A 25,788-nucleotide genomic window follows, 5' to 3' on the forward strand; every position below is an offset into this window, starting at 1 on the left:
CAGTGTCACAAAAAGAGCAAAAACAAAATGCTTGTGCCTGTTCATTTTGTTGTACTGTGTTTTTAACTGAACTCTATGAGTTGTCTGTACTGCGAAGGGGATAACGGTCTGTATTCCTAAATCGACTAATATTTTCCTTTTAATGTGTCTTTTTTGAAAGTCCTTTGTCATTTCCTGTGAGTGCATCTACTTGGTAAAAAAAAAATACATTAAAAAAAATAAATTTCCTTTAAGTGGAATTTTCTTTCATTTCATGCAATTTTTTTTAAAAAAGTGTCTTGAAACTACATTGGCACTTATGTTGCAGAGGTCCATTGAAGTCCCAGATCTTGCTTGTGTTGATGGGCAGCAGTCAGTTCTCAACATATTACTGATGCCATTTGCTTTGTTCATCATATGTTAAGATGTTATAAAGAGAAGTGGCACATTGTGTACAAAATGCTGTTCTGAAAGCAAGTCCTGAACAGTGATCAGTTCTTCTTTGTAATATTACACTAAGCTCTTGTCATCCACAGACATGCCAGCAAAGACAGCCACTGGAACAATAGCCATTCAAGTCACTGACTCCAATGACCACTGTCCCACTTTGACCACTACTTACAACAGTCTGTGCTCTGATAAGAAGACTGTGTATGTTACTGCATTTGATGAAGATGTCAGTCCAAATGCTGCTCCATTCACTTTTCAAATTATACCAGAAGGTACTCGAGGCAACTGGGAAATAGAAGTCATCAATGGTAAGTAAACAAAATAATTAAATTTAGAAAATAACAACAAAAAATGTGTGTCAAATCATCAAGGAAATGCATGTAGACATAAAACATATAGTACACAGTTTTTCAGTGGAGGAGCTTGATATTTTCGAAGATGTCTCATGTTATACTGTCACAACATAGTGACAGTTTTAAAATATTTTTAAATAAAAGTTGCATACTGCTGCTTTAACTCTTGAATATTTTGAAAAACATTATAAATCATGGTCAACTCAACGGTTGCACAGTGCTCATTTCTGCTTGTTGCAAAACTAGCCTAAATATTTGGCAGAAGTTTTTTATACACATATACTTTTTCTTCCAGGAGTCTTGCAATTCATTCAGATAACCCTAATTAACAATTGTCATCACATTAGAACATATAACTGCATCAGAAATAAAAGCTGTGGCGGCTGCATAAATGTACCATACATAAAATAATTTTGGCCAAAAGTACACGCCTGATGCTATTAACTTAATGAATAGTGGCAAAGAACTTAGATGAAATAAATATTAACACTAACATATATTTTCTTATAGCTTGTCATACATCAGGGGTCCCCAAGCTACGGCCCGCGGGCCGGATCCGGCCCGCCACGTCATTTGGTCTGGCCCCCTGAACAATGCCGGATCCGGCCCGCCTCCTCATACCAGAGAGCATTCAGTGTTTTTTTTCATTTATTGTATTTTCTGGTTTATATGTGGATTTTTCTTCAACCACCAGGGGGCTTGAGCAGATGTGAAACTAATTTTCCCTCAATGGAATATATACTAGTCAGTCCCAGTCACCGTTTCACTCACGGTATTTTCCATTTGCATTCTGGGTAAAAATCTATCTAAAAGCGCGAATGTGTCGTTCAAACCCCCCCGTCGACAAGAATTTTCTAAGGTTTCTTTTTCCAAAAACTGAGACCGGCCCCCAACCAGAGAAAGGAACAGCTATGTGGCCCTCGCAGGAAAAAGTTTGGGGACCCCTGTCATACATACTAACATGTCCTAATCCAGAATATAATTTAAAAGCCTCTCTTACCAAGTAGGTTACTGTTTTAGGTGAAATGAGATGACCTTGTGATCAAACTTGGTGGTAGAAGTTCGATAAAGAAAACAAATTGTGTGTTTGACATTCTTGTCTCCAGATACAACAGCTGCTCTTCATTCAGCCAAAGCACTGTGGCCTGGCAGATATGAACTGCAAGTAGAGGTGAAAGATGCTCAGGGTCTGTCCTGTGAAGAGGAACAGGTGTTTACTGTGGATGTCTGTACTTGTGTGGGAAAAGAAGACTGCAGATTAAAGGCATCTAGGGGAGACGCCCGTTCATCTGACTTTTCTAGACGTGCCATTGGTCCAGTCGTAACAGCTATGTTCTTATTGATGTGTAAGTTTGGTTCAATACTAACACTAAAATTATATGAACAAATACAAGGGCAACAGGCAGATTCAAGGGATACAGCAAATAAATTAATAAATATTTTTGAAAAATAAAGAATAGACTGATTTACAAGGTGTCAAAGTAATAGTTTATTAATAAAAACACTCAAAAGGCTGCTGGAAATGGCTTTTTCTGGAAACCGTGGGTTTGACCTTGATGATTGAGTTTAGAGCATCAAACTCAATCATTATCAGAAGTCAGGGTCAGGAGTTCTAAAATCGTCTTTAAAAAGTGATGGACGCATATCTGGTATAAAAATTAAACTAGTCAAAATCAAGAATTTTTTAAAGAGACTTGATGTTAAAGTTACCAATGCTGTTAAACTTATTTACTCATTTTTATTTTATTGTGTTGGGGTTGAAATTTCATAATATCAGTTACAGTAAGTTATTTTCCTGAACTCTTTCTGCACACATTGACCCAAAATCAGTTACAAATGCATAGGCTCTCAAAGCTCAGAATTGAAAACAGGCTCAATCCTGGAACTTACTGAATGAATTAAAGAAATACTCAAAAAGCCATTTAGCTCCTGTCTCTTCAGTAGCATGAAAGACTGGTATAAAGCCAGAATTATACCTGTTTAACTTTCATGACATAAGTCACGTCTATTCATTAGACGCTGAATGTTTTTACAAAAAAATATAAATAGCACAGCTCTGTCATTGCAGGTTCAACACAAAAACGTGTTATATGACTAAAAATATTCATTATCAATCCATGATCTTCCATTTGATCTGGGATCAGGTCATTGGGGCAGCAGCTAAGTAGAGAGGCTCAGACCCCCACAGGGGCGGACTGGCACATGGGGCGACCGGAGAATTCCCCGATGGGCCGCTCTATTACTGTACCGGTGCCACTCAAAGCTTTAGTTTTTCACACAAAATCAAAGCATATGGGGATTGTTGAGTATACTGCACTGTTGATCTGTTGATTTTCATTCTTCTATGGGCTATCAAGAAAGTTTTTACATTTATCACAAGCTTTTTCTTCTCTTTGCAGTGATCCCTCTGCTGCTGGTGTTTTGTCAGTGTGGAGGGGCAAACACCATCTTCTCAGACCAGTTTAGTGATCTGCCATTTGACACTAAAGAGCACCTAATAAACTATCAAACTGAATGCATAGGAGAGGATAAGGTGTGTTGGAATCATTACTAATCCTCTTTCCATGTCAAGTGATACATGTACCACTACTTATAATTTGCTACTGTGGGGCAGTAAGTTGTACAAACAAGATATGCAAATGTTTGGTATCATTAACTAATTCTCCTGTAGTTAAATATATTATGGAGATCTGCCAAAATATTAGGTATATCTGTTCTCATTTTTTAGAGCAGTCTTTCTCAAACTGTGGTCCACACACTGGTGATCACGCTATTCAATTTAAAATTTGTTAAAATATCTTGTATGTTCATGAGTTGTTTTATTTCTCTAGGATGTTCCTGTTCATTTGGTGCCTGTCATGTATGGTACCCAACAAAAAACTGAGGCAGCACCAGGACCAAATTTCAATACTGGTTCTTCAGCAGCATTCACAGAAACACTTAAGACTGAAACCTACTATGAATCGGACCAAATATTTCAGCCGACCTCCACAAAGATGGTGAACGCTGACATAGACTATAGGGTTTCAACTGAGTTTTACAATCCAAGTAATGAAATTGACTCATTCAGCCGAAAAACACAAAGTATTCATCAAATAGGTTGCTTTGAGGACATAGGCCTTCCTGATGTTTTTCTCAGTGATTACTTCTCCCAGGTAACTTACTGACTATATTTTGATCTCATTAGATCTCTTGAATAAACACACTTATTTGAGAACATTGTCAGTAATCCTTGTTCTGTTTCTCTTCCTCAAACAGAAATCTACAATTACAGTGCCATCTGAAGACATCCTCTTGGAATATGACTTTGAGGGCCAGGGCTCCTCTGCTGGTTCGGTGGGGAGCTGCAGCATCTTAGAACCTGACAATGACCTGAACTTTCTCACTGACCTTGGACCAAAGTTCAGGACACTTGCTGAGATCTGTTCACCTCCTACACTAACATCAAAAACTATGGTGATACAAAAGGCATCAGGATCTGTCAAAACCACCACTGACATCGCTGAGCCTGTCTTTAAACCTAAATTTAACCATGAAATTCAGGCAAAGCATGTTGATGTTAAAGCTGAAAAGACAGTATCATCTGCAAAGTTTGTTCAATCTCATGTCAGTACAGCAACCAAACAGTCGACAACCACAACTCTCCCTCACTCTAGTAGTACTAACATTAGTCATTCTGCTAAACTTTCTTACCCAGCTCAGACAGTTGTATTACAGCAGCCACCAGTTTACTATACCGCTAGCCCTGTACTACAACCAATGCATTACATAGTTCAACCAAATGTACAGAACACATTTGTGCTGGAGGATGGAACCCATGCAAACACGTTTCCAGGCCTCTATGTTATCAATGATTCAAAGAGTACGTCTGGATTGGTTTATGGAAGAACCCAAAGCTCCCTTTCAGGGCTTGTTATCCAGGACACTGAGGGCCTTAGAAGTCCTATAAGTCCTGTTAGCCCCACAGGTTCACTTCAAACCACTGTGTTGCTGCCTAGTCCATCTTTCTCTCAGGGCTCTTTGGAAGGCTCTACAGTCTATGGGCAAAATCTTGGTGGAAATTATGTGTTACTCAAGGATGAGGTACAGGAGTGGGGCCCAGGTTCACCTCAAGGCATTTTGCCTGGAGATGCTATCCTGGTAAAAAAGGCTGCTCCCCCTCAGGGGGTTTTAGGCTTGGCAGCCCAGGAGAAAGTGTTTATTTGTTCATTTTGTCATTTTTTAGTTAAGAAGGCTAATGGTGGTGGTGGTGTTATTGTGAAAGGGGAGATAAGCTTTGGGTCTTTCAGTGTTTTGAAATATCTCACTAAGCAGCAAACAATGTGGATTTGGTTGTGTAAAGTAAGAGTTGATGAATTAAATTTTAACATTTTCCATAGAAGCTGTCAGCTTAACCAAGCAAATCCTTCCTCTTGTATCCTATCATATAGACAAGAGCTGTCAATAGAAGTTCAAAACAATACCATTATTTTTTGTCCTTATAAGAGAAAGACTGCTAATGCAGATAAAGAAATAATTAAAAAGAAGTTGCCAGAAAAGAAGAATCTTCAAGAGATAATCATGTTTAAAATTGCTGCTAATACCTGTACAAAAGCTTCTAAACGAAAAGCATCAGAAATATCTTTATTTAGAATGCATTTATCTTTTTATTATATTTCTTTACATGTTGCAATTTCAGTTTATACATATTGAGAATTTATTAAATGAATCTACAAGAAAAATCTGACCCCAGAATGGTGGTGGCAGTCTAGAGCTGTAGTAATTTTATCTTCTGGACATAGAAAATAGATTTTTGATCATTAAGGTTCTGTTTTTAGAATTGATTCAAGTGTTTAAACTGAAGACCTGCTTTAGACTCTCAGTGTCAAGCAGCACTCTAATAGTTTAAATATTTAAATTTAAACTATCAGGTATGTGCATGGTGTACTTTTTGTTTCTCTCAGTCAAGGAGATGGGCTATTTAAGCTGTGGAGTCTGTGTTCTTCCTTTGAGTGCTTCAAACCATTTTCATCTTGACCATGGCCAAATTATGCCCGAAGAAAAAGATAGTTCTTTTTCACAGATAGAAGAACTATCTGTGAAAAAATTTCTCAAAATTATGGCAGTCACCTGAAATCACTGGGTGAGCACATAATCTGACTAAAGCAAGTACAGCAGTGCTGGTCCAGGTGGTGATCCTGGACCAGGATCCTGGTCCTGTTTGGAATTAAAATTTTACTGATCTATTTTTATTATTATGTGGACTTAGAGCTGCTTCTTGTTTCTTAATGCTATTTTCTGTGGATGACAACATCTTAGCTGTAGTGTGCACTATCCTATGCTGTCTGAAGTTTATATGCATTATAATAGGCTCATTGGAAACTAACATGAGACAGAGTGGTGTATGAAATGTTTATCACATCTATATTGTTTCCAATAAACAATTACTTTCGATTCTGTTTTATCTCATTTTACATACAAATAAAATAGTATCTTAAAAATACAACAACAAAAAAACACTTTAGGCAGAGCTTCAGCACCTTCACGAATTTGTGGACTGACTACAAAAGAAAGCAACTAAACATGGTGTATTTTAAAATGCTGTTCCCAAAAAAATAGCTTGCAGATGCAAATGAGCTTCTTTTTTTTTGCTAAAATCTGGTACTGCGCATCAAATAGTGATATTTGAGTTTGACATTTTTCCTTTTTAAATAAATTGCATTATCATCATTTAGTTGGCTTTTATGTGAAATTTCTGGAACAATAATACAGTCCCATTCAATAAATTTGGATAATTTTGCAATATCCATTTATTTCAGGAACTTTAATTGAAACAGATTATATAGATGAATTCCACACGGATGGGTGTTTGAAAGCCTTTATTCTTGTTCATTGAGTTTGTGCTTACAGCTTCTAAAAACATGGCATTTAGAATTAGAATATTACTCCAGACCAATAAAAAAACTGTTCCAATAGTCTATTCTCTTTGTTTGTAATGTTTCTCTTGGCTGCAAAAATTCCCATACACGTCTATGTTTCATAAAATTAGATGTCTATGTGTTGACAGGAGTAATCTAATATGCTCACATTTTCTAAATCAAGTAAAGTAAGACTACATTTATTAAACTACATGGCAATGGAACAGTCTTTTTTAATCAATCAGCTGTCCAATTCTCCTAGACTAGTGGCTAAAAGGTCCACAATGACGTCTGAAGTCCTGAGCAATCTGCTCTGCACACATTAATACTTGCAAATTAATTTTTATATTATGCCCACAATGGCAGACGGAGAAGGGGAACTTGATTTGGTCTCACAATTTATTAAAAGCTATTTTCAAGGTGAACTTTCAAACCAAAAATGAGCAGTACCACTTCTGATGAGCATGTAAATTATACTGTTATTATACATCTATAGAATTGATTTTATTCATAATGTCTGTATACACTGAATTTATTAATCATACATTTCAGCTTTTCAAGTGTTTGAATACTGAAACATCATATTCACATATTAGTTTGCTGACATAAGACAATAATTTTAGTTCCACCTTACAATGTATCTTTACATTAGAGAGCACTCCTCTGCAGATACTGAGATAAATGCTACAAGTTCTAAGCACAACTTTATGCAAAGTATCCCCAGAGAAACACATTAAAAGCCAGAAGCAGCACAGCGTTATAATTGCAGACTTTCCTCCAAACAGGTTTCTCATGCAGAAAGTTCAGATCATTGCTTTGCGTATTTGGTGGTGCAGATTGTGAGCTTGGACTACTCAGGCCACAGAGCCACATATCAACTCTTTTCCATGTAGGTGGTTGAGACTGTTCAGTCTCTGAGCTAACAGAGTTCTCTGGATCAGGTGACCTTTGAGGAGTTGTGAGGTCGATGCGAGGCTCAAGATTAAATCTGGACCACCAGGTTAGTCTGTGGAGCTGCACAGGAAAGGTGCACAGTGAGAAATGAGCAGAACCAAAGACATTTAGAGCAGGTTTCTGTTTTAATGCTTATAATAAATTAAAACATGTATCATTAAGAAGTTTGAGATATTCAGGACAAAGTTATCCATCTTTAGGCGGGGATTGATCCAACCAATAATACCTTAACTTCAACAAATAGAAGAGACCTTTTGGTACATAATCAAGTTATCAGTCAGACTTTGTTCTTAAGCAAATAGTGTGGCATGTTTTTCACACTTCTCTGTATTTTTGAGGAGATTACAACACTAGCAATTTCTATATATTTTTACATGAACATTTTTGGAAGATTTCATTCTACAAGTATTGTTCAAAAAATATGAACATCACAAAAATGTTGTGCTGACATTTCTTTACATCAAAGTGCTGGAGTCTGCTTGAGCCAGTGAATAGGGACAGACTGAAGCTGTGTAATTTCCTCTATTTGTCTGCAGCATTTTATCCTTTAATGGAATGGCACAATAAACTCAAAGTCAGAAGTTGAGTCTGAAAGAAAAAAGGCTTATATTTTACCACATAAACAGGTCCCATTTTGAAAAAAATATTATGTCCACAATTTAATGGTTGGAGCATCCAGTTGTGGGTCCCACCTCCAGAACCTGTGGCCTTGATTTGAGGTGCCATGCCATCTGCTGGTGTTGGTTCACGGTGTTTTTTAAAGTCCACAGGCAATGCAGCCGAATGCTGGGACATTTTCATGATTCGCTCTGCTGACAAGCTTTATGGAGATGCTGATTTAATTTTTCATCAGGTCTTGGTACTGGCCCAACTGCCAAAGGCATCAATAGCTGATTGAATAACCCTGGTGTTAGAGTGCTTTACTGGCCAGCAGACTGGTCTGACCTGAACCCCGTAGAGAATCTATGCAGTATTGTCAAGAGAAAGATGAGAGACCACAACCAACAATGCAGATGATCTTCGATAGAAACTTTTGAAACTAATTTGAGTATTAAACTGAGCTTAATGCACTTTTTGATAACTAGGATTAACTGAGATGTAGGGGGGTAGGTGGTAAGTTGAGCCATCCCTTGCTTCTAACATTCAACATTGGGGATGCTTTTACAGTTTCCAAATAGTTAGGAGGAAGGCATCTTTTAATGAATCTTGTGAAGGAAAGAACCTCATGAATAAAGTGGTTAGACTTTTATTTCTTAAAAATTCTCTTTCACTCTTGAAAGTACATTTAGTGTTTCATGAGTTTTGTAAGAATTGTGTTTAGATTATAATAGATATTTAAAAAAATGTTTTATATATCAATTGTACTATGTATGAGCTACAACATGAGTTCATAAACACTATTTTAGCTCTGGACATAAAGTTGAAATGGCAGGTTTGGGATAAGTTGAGCAATTTGACCAGGGGTCATTTGAGCCAGTGGCTTATTCTGTCTGATGATGGTGTGTGCACTCATGACTGTTTGTCCTGTGCATCTCCCTGTCATCAGCTGGGGACATTTCAGTTCCAACTCTCTGCCGCTAACTCAGTGGTTCTTAACCTTTTTTGAGGTACTGAACCCACCAGTTTCATATGCGCATTCACTGAACCCTTCTGTATTGATAAATAAAATATGATTTTTTTTCTCCAAATTCAAGACATAGGGGTGACCCAACTAGAGTCTAGTTGGGTCACCCCAAGATCACTAAGTCTTCTTAAAAGGTAGAGTCTCTGAGAACAGTTCTTAAAGATATAGTCAGTGTTTTCAGCAAAGTTGAGCTGACTGTCCAGGAACGACCCAAGGTATTTAAAATTTGCCACAGTTTCAACAAGTTGGCCATTGAGAGAAACTGGAACCACTTTAAGGTCTTGTTTAGACCAATTAATTAGCTCTACATTCTTAAGAGAATGAAAAATTAATAATAAAAATGTAGTAATTATATTAGTTGTGTTACCACCCCACGCCACCAGAGGCAGTAGCAACCCCGAAAAGATGCGACTAAGGAGCAGATTTAGAAGTACAGCGATCCCTCGTTTTTTGTGGTGGTTGCGTTCCGAAAATAACCCGCGATAAGTGAAATCCGCGAAGTAGTTACCTTTAGTTTTTGCTATTATACAGCATAATTAAATACTCTACATTGAAACAAAGAACAAAACCTGTTCCTCAATCGGGCCTTAATGTGATCCGGAGTCGAGTCATTAAAGCGTCTCTTCCAACTTGCCCTGCGAGATTCACAGCTGTATCTACGGCAGAGCGATGGATCTCGTCAAGCGAGCCTCCGGTCGGGTTTTGCGCTGATTCTGGTCACAGATTTTTCCAGCAGGCATTCAAAGTTTTCAGCTTTCATCTCCTGAATGGCCAAGCTGTATTACTTATATTTAAATACCGTAACGTTATTGGCAAACAGGTAGACAGTCTCCGAGGTCATTCGGGCTCGGAGACTGTTTATCCAATCAGGACGCAGAACACAATGCGGTGAAAAAACTGCACAAAAAAATCCGCGAAGCAGCGAGACCGCGAAAGGTGAAAGGCGTTATAGTGAGGGATCACTGTACACTGAAAGCTACAGAATTTGGTAAAAACTGTGAGCTTTGCTGAAGTAATTAAAGACACAAGTTCAAATCCATGCTGAGAGTGGAGCTCCTTCAATCACTGCTCCTCCGCAGCACTGATTGGCTAAACAATGTAACGTGATTCTCTGCAGCAAGTGATGGCAAAGCGGGGCGTCATCACGACTTTACATAAGTGTCCCTGGAGTTCGATCGAACCCAAGTTAAGAACCACTGCGCTAACTGTTGGAGACAAGCACCAACAGTGCTTGTCTCCAACAAGCACTGTTGGAGACAGTGCTTGTTGGATTTTCAATGTTCTTCCACCCAGAAGAACATTGAAAATCACTGGATGTACATGTCTTGTTTAATGTTGTTTGTTTGTATCTTCAGTTTTCACATCTAAAAATAAAATTAATGAATGCAGCTTACACTTTCTTTTGGTATTGGAGCAGTCAACAAGCTGACAGCAACAATTACTAGGCATGTAAGAGCCAGTAGGATGAGAGCAAAGTAAAGGTAATGGACATCAGTTAAAACAGAGGGCCGATGATCAGGCTGACCACAGGAAGGTGCTGTATAGGAGAACTCCAGAATCATGCGGACCAGTCCCATCACCAGGCCTGTCATCAGACCCCAAAATGCCCCCTAGGAAACAAATGTGCAGATCAACAAATACATTAGATACCAATCTGACAAAAAAAAAAATTCAACTGAATTGGAAATGTATTCACATTTTGCTCTATCTGTCCTCCTTAAATATTGAACTTGGATAGTTACAGAAGAAACAGTTGCTTAGAGGGAAGGGTAAATACAAATATGTTTACATTCGTTCAGCTAAGATGCACACTGAACAGCTTACTGAACTTTAAAACGCTACTGGATCAGCTACCCTGTAGCCATCAGTTCTACATTTCCGGAAACAGCAGAGTCAGAAAGCAACAAAATGACTGAGGACAGTCTGGAATGGGTGAGAGCCGAACAAGAGCTGGCAATGGAGCTGATGGTTGAACTGCTGCTGTTGGTAACAACATGGAATCGTCACAGTCAGATGAGGTTTGAAGTTCCCCAGCTCAGCCTGTAAGTTATGTTCAATATACTCTTGTACATTGGAATGTAAATGGGTGGACTGAAACGAACTCAGAACTTAGTTAATACTGAGGAAGTATGTAGATGCATATTAGAGCCAAGAAGGCTTCTGGTGGGCTGGTGACATATTGCAATGTCATGGTTTTTCTGTTGATAAATGTATTGATGGTATTGTCATGATGTGTGGGTGGATGATGGTGAGGGAGAACGCAGGCAGACCCAGCTTGTAGAAGATAAATGAAGATTTAATGAAGAATATCAGCTTGTACACAATTCAGCACGGCAGAGTGGAAGGCTAGGGCTCAGCACCGGTAGCAACAGAAACAGCACTGAATAAATGCAAGCTAGTCGACTCAGGACTTGACAGTTCTACTAAGACAACTGACAAGATACAAACAACAATAGACACGGACCGACAAGAGACAAGGACAACAGGTGGACTTAAATACACAGGAGGTAATCACAGGGAACGAGACACAGCTGGGAACAATCAAGGGGGAAGACAGGAAAACACACTGGACAAAGAAACCAAAAATAAACACAGAAAACTCAAATACTCACAGGTATTGTTTGCATTCAGTTAAAGCATGTAAAGACAAAATACTCTTTAGCTTTGATTTTATGTTATCTTCCTCCGGAGGGTTCTAACTGCTCTTATCCACATAGATTATATAATGATCTTGTGGTTAAAATCTACAGTCAGGTTAAAATTGTTGGCATCTATGTTTGTGGGGAGTTAACAGTCGAATTGGACGTTTAGAAGAATGTATTAATGAAATTGATGTGGATATTCGTGTCAGAACGTGTTTAGATGAGACAGTAAACAAAAGTGCTGCGTGGTAAATGGTCGAATACGTGGGAATAATAATTTTACTTAAGTATTGGTAAAAAGAAGAGCGGTTGTGGATTATATTATCCACTTACGACAGTTGACGCACCTCTGTCAATTTAGATATTTGTACTCCAAATGAATTAATAGTGAATATCCCAACTTCAGAAGATCAGCTTTAACTTAACAGAGCTCTGTGGTTCCTCCTGTCAGTATGAGAGTCAGGGTGAGGAGGCGCCAGACATGGAAAACTGGGATGCACTCCATGCCATGATGTTCAGAATTTAGGTCTCATGGCATCTCAAGGTGTTAACATTGCAGCCAGTGGGCTGAGGGAAATACAGCGATATATATATATATATATATATATATATATATATATATATATATATATATATATATATATAGCTGATATAGCCAGATGCCCATACCTGAAGCACTCGAAACCTTGGCCAGCCGCCTACAGAGATACACAAGAGAGAATGAAGCCAGGAGGATTAACCGGCTCTTCTCCACCCAACCAGCTAAAGTGTACTCTCAATGGCAGGGTAATAACAACAGAGCAGACCCACCAAGGCTGGAGACTGAACAATACTGGAAAGGCATATGGGAAAGGGACCTGACTCACTGCCCTCCATGAGCGACTGGCAGCTCAACTGAACCAGCTGCTACAGAATGGGACTCACCCTGAATGGCTAACTGAAGGGCGCACAATCCTGATCCAGAAGGATCCCTCAAAGGGTTCAGTCCCATCCAACTATCGGCCGATAACCTGTCTCTCTACAACATGGAAGCTCATGTCAGGCATCATAGCAGCTAAGATAAGCGGGCACATGGATAAATACATGAGCACGGCACAGAAGGGCATCGGCATAAATAGCAGAGGAGCCAAACACCAACTCCTTGTTGGAGGGTTCCACCCCAAATCCAGCACCCTGAGACTGTACACAAGCCGTAAGGAAGGAGGCAGAGGACTAGTGAGTGTGAGAGCCACTGTCCAGGATGAAACATCCAAGATCCATAAATACATCAAGGACAAAGCCTCAATGGACGATGTGCTCAGCGAATGTCTCAGACAATGGGGAACAGAGGACGAGGTGCTGGAGGAACCATCATGGGAAGACAAGCCCCTACATGGGATGTACCACCGACAAATAACTGAAGTGGCTGATATCAGGAAATCCTACCAATGGCTGGAGAAAGCTGGACTCAAGGACAGCACAGAGGCCCTCATCCTGGCCGCCCAGGAACAGGCCCTAAACACCAGAGCAATAGAGGCTCAGATCTACCACACCAGACAAGACCCAAGGTGTAGGTTGTGCAAGGAGGCCTCTGAGACAGTCCAGCACATAACAGCAGGGTGCAAGATGCTGGCAGGGAAAGCATACATGGAACGACATAACCAAGTGGCGGGCATAGTGTACAGGAACATCTGTGCCGAATATGGACTGGAAGCCCCGAGGTCAAAGTGGGGAACACCCCCAAAGGTGGTGGAGAATGACCGAGCTAAGATCCTGTGGGACTTCCAGATCCAGACAGACAAGATGGTAATGGCGAACCAACCGGACATTGTGGTGGTGGATAAAGAACAGAGGAAAGCCGTTGTGGTGGATGTAGCAATACCAAGTGACCACAACATCAGGAAAAAGGAGCATGAGAAACTGGAGAAATACCAGGGCCTCAGAGAGGAACTGGAGAAGGCCTGGAAGGTGAAGACCACAGTGGTGCCTGTGGTCATCGGGGCCCTCGGGGCAGTCACCCCCAAACTGGAGCAGTGGCTCAAACAGATCCCAGGAACAACATCAGACATCTCAGTCCAGAAATGTGCAGTTCTAGGCACAGCCAAGATACTGCGCAGAACCCTCAAGCTCCCAGGCCTCTGGTAGAGGACCCGAGCTCAGAGGATGAAAGAGACCACCCGCGGAGGGTGAGAAGGGAATTTTTTTTTATATATAGGTATATATATCTCCAGGCTGGGGCAAAAAGTTACAACAGTGAAATTGAGCTATCCAGTGTGGGTCCTTAGGCAAGACCCTTGGAGCTATATAGCCTACCTCATACCATGAGAGACATTGACATGCATAATATGCCGGCTCAGACGTCGCCCGGCCAAACAAGGTCTGTGTCAGGTACTGGGGAACCAGAGCACCTTGATGACAAATGGGCTACTGGAATAAGACGGAAATGGGCGAGAGGTGAAAACCTGGATCTATTGGAAAGTTACTACTCAAGTAACCCTAGTCAGAGGGGCTACATGCAAAGTATGAGGGAAAAATGGTTAGTTCGACATCCCCAGTCTACAATGACTGCTAAACAACTAGTAGCTCAGTGTTCCAACATCCGCAAACGGCAACTGCTATCACAACTTGAGATTGACGAGGTACAACACAAATGCTACGGCAAGGGGGAGGAGCCTGGATGTCAGTACAGGGGGGAGTTAACTACAACTACCCCAGAGACTGGGTATGCAGCCCCAGTAATGAACGAACCATCACATCAGTTGGCCAATAAATGTGTCCTATATTATACATGAATATAATGTAAACAGCATTGCCAGAGATGCAATAAGTTTATAGCAGGTGTGTGAATGATCTGATGATCGGACTGCTGATTGCAGCCAGTCCACATTGTTAGCAGAACTAGAGGGCCCCAAAACCAGAGCCCCATTAGGTTTGCACCTTTTCAGAAATCCAAATAAGGGACGCCCACCACAGCGTGTGTCGTCCTACTCTCAAGGAGTGATAGACAATATTTTATGGCAATGTTTTTTGTCTTTTAAAAAGTGATCCATAGAGCAATCATTCATGCATAGAGGTTGGTTAGAGTATCCCAAAACTGTACTCCAATCACATGTATACTTTAAATATGTTTAATTGAGCAAGTGTAAAAAGTATTTGGTAAACCACCTAGTAACTGACAATAACACCTGATTTAATGATCAAAATGTGTCCTCGGACAACTAAAAGTATAAAAGTTATGTGAGCATTCTGGTATTTTACAGAATATTACCAAAATATTTATATAAATAATGAGTTAGATTTGGAGGCTGGTTCTAGATCAGATTTACCACAGAGGCCAGGGTAGTCAGTGTTTCTCCATGGCAACAGCAACAAAAAAACCAGCAATATTTCATCATTTGATATAAGTGAGCCAAAGACCCACTTGTGTCTCCAGAGATTCAGGTTGCAAATCTCTGGCAGATAGAAAGCGTGATCCTATACAGCAGCTAAAAGTGCAGCACTGTAATTTTTAATTCATTGTTAAGGTAAAATTGTGAAGGTTAAAAAAATCCACTGAGTATTAACATAAGACATTTATTTATTATAACTTCTTTGGTTCACCGTTGGCCCCCATCTAGAACCACCCATGGCTACAGGTCTGGGTCTGGTGCATTAATGACCACTGAACAATAAATTCATAAAATATATAAACATTTCAAAATAAAACATACAGAAAGCCCTAACAAACCTTTTTAAAGTAGGAAGTATTTATGCATTTACTGTTGATCTAATGTATGATTTGTTCTTTAAATGATTATTTGTATTATTTTGGCTGATATTATATATTAAATAAGCAAATAATCAAACCAAAATAGTCTACCTAAAAGCACAATAAGAAACTTAATCTTAGCAAAATGCTACCATATCAGGGTCTGCTGTGTTCCTCTCCTGATTCTGTCTAGTAACGCACTTGCCATGATGGACAGTTTTTTTTTTTTGTTTTTTTTTTTTAAATGCCTGTGTTTATCCTCACTAACATTATTCAGCCTGGGATTTGCGTTTTCCTTCTCACGTCTGTGTCTTTACGAGAGGTTTACTTCTAAGGACGGTGGAGAATCGGATCGAGGACGTTTTAAAAAGATGCGGGCTGATAGCAGCTCACCGCGGCTGCGTAGTGTCCGTCTCTAGGCAACCATGATCCGTAGTGTTCTGGGGTCCTTTAGCTCCCGCAACCATAGACATGCCCGCAACGAGAATTTAGTTGACCTTAATATTTCCTATGTTTTATTTTGGTCATTATTGTTATGTAGTGTGTTGAGAAACAGTAAAAAAAAAAGAGAGAGATGAATATACCCTTTTTTTCAATCAGAATTGGTCTTGTCTTTTGGTTTATTATTATTATTATTATTATTATTATTATTATTATTGTTCATTGTAGACGTATTTGTCATGTGCATGTGTCTTGCCAGTGGGGGCGCTCTCGTGCCGCTGTGGGTCTAATCATAGACATAATATAAGAGTAGACACCGCATTGGCCGCTCCGGCGAAGGAAATACGGCGGCCATCTTGGAGCGGTATACCCTCCTACTTTGCTCAATCAAAACAGCAGAAGATGCCTCAGTACTGAGGGATATTGTTGTTCGGATCTATGGATTATTGATGTGAGGGCTCCACAGACAACATTTCACAAGTAAGATGGACATATTATTGTGTGTATATTGTGATTAGAATATTACTTTACTGTATTTATGTCCACCGGTGAGATACCAGCTAATATTAGCTACAGTGCTTGGTGTAATACGGGTTCAGCCCCGCTATGAAGGCTAACTGAGATTCTGTAAATCTAAAAAAATTAATTATTCTCTAACATTGACTTAGATTATCTGACACAAGGGCCTATATTAGAAATGAAACAATATAACACATATAAAACTTATATTATGTGTTATAACCAGAGGCGCAAAAAGTGGGTATGCAGCGTATGCAACGCATAGGGGCGCAACACCAGAGGGGGGCGCCAAAACCCCGTTTGGAGGGGGCGACGCGCCGATTATGTTTTCCCATGAGCGCGCCTCACGCTCCTTCACCTCTCGCACATAACGAGGTAAATGTAGCGATTTTTACACTTCACGTATCATCGCCTTAGGGGTTGGTCAGCGTCGCTCCTTCACCCTTACCTGGTGGGAGGGGGGGGGGGGTCGCCGATTTATGTTTTCGCATCCACCTGAATAATGTGCAGTTGCACCACTGGCACGGATGAATCTCACATCGGATTTTGGACTCAATCTCAGCTGTTGAATCTGAGATTGCTGAAAAAAAAAATTATATATATATATATATATATATATATATATATATATATATATATATATATATATATATCAAGGGCGTAGGTTCGGTCTAAGTTTTGGTGGGGACCTTGACACCCCCCCCCCCACCCCCGGCAGCACAGTGAAATGCCCAAGAGCACCGAACATTTTTGAGAAGGGGGGGAAACCACACTGGCTTAATAACCCCCTCCCCCCAACCATAACCATATCATACATCTTGTGTATACAACCAGATACAGTCATACTCAGCAGATCAGTTCAAGAACACTTTACTTTTTCCTTTACAAAATTCAGCAAACGTTACAAGTAAGATCAAAAGAAATATCCTCTGGATACAGCAAACACAATTGCAGATAAGAAGAAATCAATAATAAAATAAAAAAGAAAAAATATTACATAATTAACAGACCTATTCTACCTCACATTCAGTGCTGACCTTACTAAACACCGGACTTTACAACAAATGCGTTGCGTGATAGATATCTAACTTATGGGTCCACTCACTGTACTTACAGCCGACGTAGCGAAATTGTCATGTTGGGTTTGATACTCTTTGCCCACATGCAGAAACACCCGCGGAGAGGCTAGTGAAAAGTCCAAAGGTTTATTAAACACAAAACTCAGTTAAACAGATTTGTCAGGTCCTCCTCCACGACAAAGGGATCCGGGTGCTACCGCTCACTGTATGAGAAAGAGATGATGAGTCTTGGGTGATGACAGGTGTACGGCTCAGGAATAATGAATCAGGTGATCTTACTTTAGGTGGTGTAGATTTGGATAGGAAAGGGTAAGTCAGGCATCAGGCGGTGGGTATTCTGAGAGAGTTGGAGGGCGGAACAGGTAATTCCAGACAGCATGGATATCCTGGAGGTGGGAAACTCGAGATCTCCTGGTAAGCTCTGAAGGCGTCCTGGAAAAAGGATCACAGAGGTAAGTTAGGTCGCTAGATTACTCGAAGGAACAACTATGAAACTCAGCGTGACTTCTGAGGGCTCGGTGTACCAGTCAAGGCAAACACTCTGGCGAAGACGTGCTGGCAGCCAGCTGCTTATATACACCTCCAGGAGAAGGCAATTCCCTACAGGTGCGTCTGATTAGGACCTGCGGGCATGCCTCCAGGAACCTGCTGTCATCTGGCGCCCTCTGGTGGATGATCTGTAAAGGAAAATGGCGGACCCACCAGCCTGGTACCTAACAGTACCCCCCCCTCAATGATCGCCACCAGGCGGTCCAGAAGATGTAGAAGGCAGGGAAGAACGGAAATCATCAATGAGGGAAGGATCCAAAATAAAAGCACCAGGCACCCACATGCGGTCCTCTGGACCGTAACCCTCCCAGTCCACCAAGTACTGCCAACCCCGCCCTCGCCTGCGTGAATCCACAATACGGCGGACCGTGTAGGCAGGATGGCCACCAATAACACGAGGGGGTGGGGGTTCAGCGGGAGGGCACAAGGGACTGGAGTGGACTGGTTTGACTTGGGACACATGAAAGGTGGGGTGGACACGAAAAGAGGGCGGCAGACGCAAACGGACGGCAGAAAGGCCGACCAGCCTCTCAATCTCATAGGGGCCAATGTAACGGGGGGACAGTTTTCTAGAAACAGACTTTAACGGAATATCTTTAGTCGATAGCCAAACCTTTTGGCCCGGAGCAAAAGTGGGGGCCCGTCGCCTCTTACGGTCGGCCCAGCGACGATTCAGTTCAGCCGTCCGGTTGAGTGCGGAAGCCGTTCGGTCCCAGATGGTCTTACAACGGCGGATATGGCGTTGAACGGAGGGAACCGCAATCTCCCTCTCTTCCGCAGGGAAAAGTGGGGGCTGGTAGCCCAATGAGGCTTCGAATGGAGACAGACCTATCGCAGACGAGAGGTGAGAATTGTGCGCATACTCAACCCATGGTAAGTAGAGGCTCCAGTCAGTCTGATTCGAGGATGAGAGACATCTAAGGGTGGTCTCCAACTCCTGATTCATCCGCTCCACCTGACCATTAGACTGAGGGTGATAGCCAGAGGTTAGAGAACATTTGGCCCCTAGGGCCGAGCAAAAATGCTTCCACACCTGGGAAGCAAACTGTGGACCCCGATCCGAGAGGATCTCTTGCGGAATCCCATGCAGTCTGAAAACATGTTTCACTAGTAGCTGTGCAGTCTGGAAAGCTGATGGGAGTCTCCTCAGAGGAATCAGATGGCAGGCTTTAGAAAAACGGTCGATTATGGTTAGGATTGTGGTCATACCTTTAGAGGCTGGCAAACCAGTCACAAAGTCGATGGCGATGTGGGACCAGGGGCGTGTTGGTGTGGGCAGAGGTTGCAGGAGACCAGATGGAAGCTGATGAGATGCCTTGTTTCTAGCGCAAGTTGGACAGGCTAGCACATATTCCTTGACATCCTTTTGAATGGACGGCCACCAGAACCGTCGATTAATCAGGGCAATAGTCCTGCTAATACCTGGATGACCAGAGAACTTAGAGGAGTGCATCCAGGTGATCAGGCGTGCTCGCAATGACGTGGGAACATAGACCCGGTTGTCTGGGCCCGTGCCAGGGTCGGGTTCAGTTTGCTGGGCCTGCTTCACCAAATCCTCAATCTCCCAGGTAACCATGGCGACAGAGCAGCTAGATGGCAGGATGGGAGCTGGCTGCTTCTCAGAATCGGTAGGTGAATACAACCTGGAGAGTGCATCAGGCTTAAGGTTCCTGGAACCTGGGCGATAAGAAATGCAGAGATTAAAACGAGAGAAGAATAGTGACCATCGTGACTGACGGGGATTAAGTCTCTTAGCAGACTTTAGGTAGGATAAATTCTTATGATCAGTCCAAACTAGAATGGGATGTTCGGCGCCCTCCAACCAGTGTCTCCATTCTTCCAATGCCAATTTAATGGCTAGCAACTCTCTATCGCCCACATCATAATTCCTCTCAGCCGGAGAAAGTCTACGGGAGAAAAATGCACAAGGATGGGTCTTGTGATCGGTCGCTGTGAACTGAGATAGAACCGCCCCCACCCCCGTCTCAGAGGCATCCACCTCAAGGATGAACTGCTTGGTGGGGTCTGGTTGGATGAGAACGGGAGCATTAGCGAACAGAGTCTTAAGCTGTGAGAAGGCTGCCTCCGCCTCAGGGGACCAGCTAAACGGGACCTTGGTGGAGGTCAAGGCGGTTAAAGGTTGGGCAGTTTGGCTGTAATTTCGAATAAAACGGCGGTAGAAATTGGCAAAGCCAAGGAACCTTTGTAGTTGTTTACGGTTCTCTGGGGTGGGCCATTCCAGGACCGCTCTAATCTTTTCATCAGTTGGCCTGACCTGTCCGCCCTCAAGAAGGTAACCCAGAAAAGTGACTGACTGTTGGTGAAATTCACACTTCTCTGCTTTAACAAACAGTTTATTCTCCAAGAGACGTTGGAGAACCTGACGGACATGGTTCTTGTGTTCAGGTAAGTTCTTGGAGTAGATCAGGATGTCGTCCAAGTAGACAAACACAAAGACATTCAAGTAATCTCTCAGTACATCATTAACGAGAGCCTGGAAAAAAGCCGGAGCGTTACACAAGCCGAAAGGCATTACCAAGTACTCGAAGTGGCCTAAGGGAGTCTTAAATCCCGTCTTCCATTCATCTCCTTCTCTAATTCGGAGCAGATGATAAGCGTTCCTTAGGTCTAACTTGGTGAAAATGGTTGCTCCGTGGAGGGGTTCAAAAGCAGAGGAGAGTAATGGTAAAGGATATTTATTCTTTATCGTTATCTGGTTTAATCCCCTGTAATCAATACAAGGTCTCAGAGAACCATCCTTCTTGCTGACAAAAAAAACCCGGCGCCCAGAGGTGAAGACGACGGTCGGATTATGCCCGCTGCTGACGACTCCTTTATGTACTTCTCCATAGTTTCACGCTCAGGTTTAGAAATACTATAAAGACGACTGTTGGGTAACGGAGCTCCAGGCAGGAGATCGATTGCACAATCGTATGGTCTGTGAGGTGGTAAGGACGCAGCTTTAGCCTTGCTAAACACCTGCGCTAGATCGTGATATTCTGCCGGAACTCCAGAAAGATCAGGAGGATCCGCCTCATCGCCGTTAGCGGGGGGAGGACCTGGAGGGACGGCAGAGCGGAGACAGATAGAATGACACGAAACAGACCAGGATTCAATGTGTCTGTCGGACCAGTTTATTTCCGGATTATGCTGCTGCAACCATTCGAACCCAACACTAATGGTGAGTTAGCCATGGGAAAGACGTAAAAAGAAATGGATTCCGAATGGTTGCCAGAAACTGTTAATTGCATGGGTCTTGTCTGATGGGTTATTTGCGGCAGAGCCTTACCGTCGAGAGCGGAAACACGAAGAGGGGTGCGTAGGGGAACCATTTCTATGGCCATCTGTTGAACAACACTGATATCTAGTAAGTTGCGTTCACAGCCGGAATCCAACAATGCTGAAAGGGTTAAAGAACGGTCTTGAAATTGAATGGTTGCGGGCAACAATAAACGAGGCGAGTCTGTTCTCATCTGATGGTCCGCCAGTTCCCTCGTAGTTACTGGCGGACCCTGGCTTTTAACAGTGTGGGACAGTCGGCAAGGAAGTGTCCCGCCCCCCCACAATAGAGACATAGTTTTGCCCGCATCCTTCGCTGTCTCTCCTCAGGCGTCAATCTGGCTTGGCCAATTTGCATTGGTTCTGGATCAGGAGAGCTCTGCTCTCTCTCTACCGGGACCGAGAGGCGGGGAGCAGGAAACGATCTGGGTCCCGTGCTTCGGTTGTTTCTTTCCTTAGCTCGTGCACGAATTCTATTATCTAATCTTATAGATAATTTTATTAAATCCTCAAGAGAACCGGGCTCATCTAATGTTGCCAGTTCGTCCTTTAGAGAATCATTTAAAGCATCCGAATACACGCTTTTTAGTGCGGGGGCGTTCCACCCCGAGGCAGCCGCTTGGATGCGGAAATCAATGGAAAAATCTATCACAGATCTTTGCCCTTGTTTCATCTTCAACAGAGTTCGAGAACTCAGGGATCTATCAGTCTCTTGATTAAATGCTTGTTTGAACTCTGTTAAGAATTCATCAAAAGAACAGCCATACTCAGAGGAAGAGGAAAACTTGGCTTCTGCCCAGTCTAGAGCGCGGTCAGTGAGATGTGCAATAATGTAAGATATCTTTGCTGAATCCTGGGAAAATCTGTGTGGTGAGTGATTGAATTGAATATTACATTGCATCAAAAATCCTCTACATTTCTGAGGATCTCCGTCAAACCTGGATGGACTTGGCAATTGACAGTCGGAAAACGTGGACTGGGCTCCGGGAATGGGATCTGGAGTCTGCGAAGGTGACTGTGCGGGCTCTGGAGCGGGCTCTGCGGCGGATGTCGGAGGGAAGCGACTGCGGAGAAAACTGGTTAGTTCAGCCAACCGAGTATTTGTATCTGCCTGCCGATTACCCAGATCCTGAAGTACAGCCTCGTGGTGTTGTAGTGTTCTGCGGACTGTTTCTGCTGGGTCAACCGTTTGGCCAGAGTGTTCTGTCATGTTGGGTTTGATACTCTTTGCCCACATGCAGAAACACCCGCGGAGAGGCTAGTGAAAAGTCCAAAGGTTTATTAAACACAAAACTCAGTTAAACAGATTTGTCAGGTCCTCCTCCACGACAAAGGGATCCGGGTGCTACCGCTCACTGTATGAGAAAGAGATGATGAGTCTTGGGTGATGACAGGTGTACGGCTCAGGAATAATGAATCAGGTGATCTTACTTTAGGTGGTGTAGATTTGGATAGGAAAGGGTAAGTCAGGCATCAGGCGGTGGGTATTCTGAGAGAGTTGGAGGGCGGAACAGGTAATTCCAGACAGCATGGATATCCTGGAGGTGGGAAACTCGAGATCTCCTGGTAAGCTCTGAAGGCGTCCTGGAAAAAGGATCACAGAGGTAAGTTAGGTCGCTAGATTACTCGAAGGAACAACTATGAAACTCAGCGTGACTTCTGAGGGCTCGGTGTACCAGTCAAGGCAAACACTCTGGCGAAGACGTGCTGGCAGCCAGCTGCTTATATACACCTCCAGGAGAAGGCAATTCCCTACAGGTGCGTCTGATTAGGACCTGCGGGCATGCCTCCAGGAACCTGCTGTCATCTGGCGCCCTCTGGTGGATGATCTGTAAAGGAAAATGGCGGACCCACCTGCCTGGTACCTAACAGAAATAACTTCTAATGTCTGTCCTTTTCTTTTTTGGTGGCGACATGATCTCGGAGACTCGGAAGGAGACGCGTGTGCCCAGCTAGCCGCCGCCTTTTGCAGCTAATCAAAGAACGTCCGACGATTCAACTGACTCCCCCTCCCCCCCCCACCCCCGACAGCACCGTTCCGACACGGTCTCGGAGGCTCATAATAAATGTCAAACTAAGAAGCTTCCGTTCCGCGCACCGCCTGTTGCTGCTAATCAAAGATCGTAGATCCACGTTCTTTGAGCCAATATGGCAAAAATTGGTCGGGACTTTTTCATATCCCGTGAATATTGGTCGGGACATGTCCCTACCATCCCTACCCAAACCTACGCCCATGATATATATATATATATATATATATATATATATATATATATATATATATATATATATATATATATATATATATTCATGTATCCAATATATATTATTCTGTATTAATCATTATTTATTTGTGCCATTATTAATCTTTATTTATTAGTGTTTGTATAGTTATATAAATATGTATTTATATTACTAAATAATTTATTAAATAAAGTATGAACAGCTGTGTGCTTTGTAATATGCTCTTCATACATCGATATCAGAATATTCCATTCCTATTCTATTGTTATAGCCACTAATCATATTTAAATATGATGAACTATGTATTAAAAACATACTTAAAGAATATGTTTATAAATGTTGCTTTGATAGATGTTTGAATATGGTTTCCAGTATCAAAAAGTGTGTTATGATCGATTAAATGCGCTGATACGTCATTGTGCTGCTAAACACATAACGCTGAGTGGAGTGGTGGACCGCTCCAAGATGGCCGGCGAGAGCGGTCCATGAGGCGTCTGTCCTTATATTATGTCTATGGGTCTTACAGGGAGAACGAGTCTCCTGGCTCTGAGTATGCGCGGCTCAGAATAAACGAGCTCTTGCCGGAGATACACTGTTACAGCTCGCTTCCTCTGTGATCCACAGATCTGGTTGCACAGGATTCATCTGCCTGTGCACCACTTGATACTGGCTCCAGATTCCCCTAGATCTGGTGCCGGTAACAGTTACACTTAGTGTTGATATGTGTGTGATAGGCGTGTCTATCGGACATTTATAGAAATACGGAACAAATCGCGTCCTGTATCGGTTCAATACGGGATGCAACATTTAACAGCCAAATATGGGACGATTCCATATTTTATGGGACGGGTGGAAACTCTAGGTCTCACGGAGGCTTGGGCCGGCCCTGGGGGACAATCAAGGGGTAGACAGGACAACAAGGAGTTTCAATAGACACAGAAAACCTAAACAAACACAAACAAAACTCAAATCCTCACACTGTCAAACTCTCCCTCCCTGCCTGGTCTTTTGGTACCCATTTGTTCCTGCTCTAAAGCATTTCATTTGATTGTTTGTTTTTAGATTAGATCTGGTTAGGTTAATTGGTCTCTCTAAGTTGTTCTTAGGGGTGTGTGTGTGTGTGATAAATTGTGAGGACTATTTTCCTAATATTTAGCATGTGTAGGCACCAAAGCAAAACCTGAGCCCCACAAGGAGAAGTGTTGTTTTTGGGTCAGGAAAAATGTCTGGGTGAGGCAAAGGTGAAGTTTTTTTGGTTTTTGTCTCTAGCTCTCGGTGAAGGCAGATGCTTTTTTCCTCTGTCCCGTTCTCTACTCATTCTCACCTTGCTTGCTCTGTTTTTGTGCTGCTTTTTTGGAACCTTTCTTTCTTTCCCTCCGAATCTATAAATTATGGATCTGGTTAACTGGTCTCTCGCAATTGATCAAATTTTCTCAGCAAGGAGAATGGGCAGAGGAGACCCCACTTGTCCTGCAGGAACACACCCACAGGGATATAGCCTGGATTTATTTGAACTCATATTTATTTGGATTTCTGCTGTTTGGAGCTTGTGGATACCTGGCATATTGACAAATTTGTGATGGATTTGTAGGGTTGGTACCCATACCGTAAAATATGGAACCGTCCCGTATGGAACTGACACATGATGCCATTTGTTCCGTATTCTACAAATGTGTATGTACGTAATAACAAATAAGTGGTCCCCGAGTACTTAATATAGTAGGCTGCCCCAGTCATTGTTTCACTCACGGTGTTGGTGTTGCGATATTGTGACCAACTGCTTTCTGGGTAACACAGACTAACTTACATGCTGCCGCCACAGTCTAGATTTAAGTCTGCCCAATCTAAAGAGAATCTTTATTCTTAATCTGGTTCCCTTATGTCTGTCTTGGCTGGCTGGCTATCTCAAATCTCCTGGGGCCTCATGTATAAAGCGTGAGTACACACAAAAAATGTGAGGCGCCATATTTTACACACAAGTCGGCATATATAAAAATTAACTTTGCGTCACATGTTGCATAAATATACGCACACTTTTTCCCTGGGTGTGA

At 42.2% G+C, this 25,788-nt stretch overlaps 2 protein-coding genes and 2 long non-coding RNA genes across 4 annotated transcripts in view; 1 reads left to right on the forward strand and 3 right to left on the reverse strand.

Moving 5' to 3' along the window:
• The first annotated feature begins 195 nt into the window (after nt 1–195).
• Nucleotides 196–6,215, forward strand: LOC106916760 (uncharacterized). Its single transcript, XM_014985262.2, has 5 exons — nt 196–737; nt 1,889–2,128; nt 3,182–3,315; nt 3,614–3,937; nt 4,041–6,215. Exons 1-5 carry the CDS (start codon nt 518–520, stop codon nt 5,472–5,474), a joined length of 2,352 nt encoding a protein of 783 aa, XP_014840748.2. The 5' UTR covers nt 196–517; the 3' UTR covers nt 5,475–6,215.
• A 410-nt stretch (nt 6,216–6,625) lies between these two features.
• The window catches only part of slc5a9 (solute carrier family 5 member 9), an 83,984-nt gene continuing 64,821 nt past the window's right edge, over nt 6,626–25,788 (reverse strand). The window contains exons 13-14 of the mRNA XM_088005205.1: nt 10,652–10,867; nt 6,626–7,693 (exon numbers count right to left, since the gene is read on the reverse strand). Of these exons, the coding sequence (XP_087861331.1) occupies nt 7,385–7,693; nt 10,652–10,867 (525 nt within the window). The 3' untranslated portion in view covers nt 6,626–7,384. The remainder of the gene's footprint in view (nt 7,694–10,651; nt 10,868–25,788) is intronic.
• Nucleotides 17,441–19,166, reverse strand: LOC148160045 (uncharacterized). Its single transcript, XR_015762740.1, has 3 exons — nt 18,190–19,166; nt 17,945–18,097; nt 17,441–17,868 (listed from the first exon to the last, which is right to left on the reverse strand). It is a non-coding gene; the product is annotated as an uncharacterized LOC148160045 (long non-coding RNA).
• On the reverse strand, nt 22,076–23,513 carry LOC148160046 (uncharacterized). Its single transcript, XR_015762742.1, has 3 exons — nt 23,170–23,513; nt 22,925–23,077; nt 22,076–22,848 (listed from the first exon to the last, which is right to left on the reverse strand). It is a non-coding gene; the product is annotated as an uncharacterized LOC148160046 (long non-coding RNA).

Source organism: Poecilia mexicana, unplaced genomic scaffold, assembly GCF_051168715.1.
Source record: "Poecilia mexicana isolate PSO_F unplaced genomic scaffold, ASM5116871v1 scaffold_4, whole genome shotgun sequence".
Lineage (NCBI taxonomy): Eukaryota > Metazoa > Chordata > Actinopteri > Cyprinodontiformes > Poeciliidae > Poecilia > Poecilia mexicana.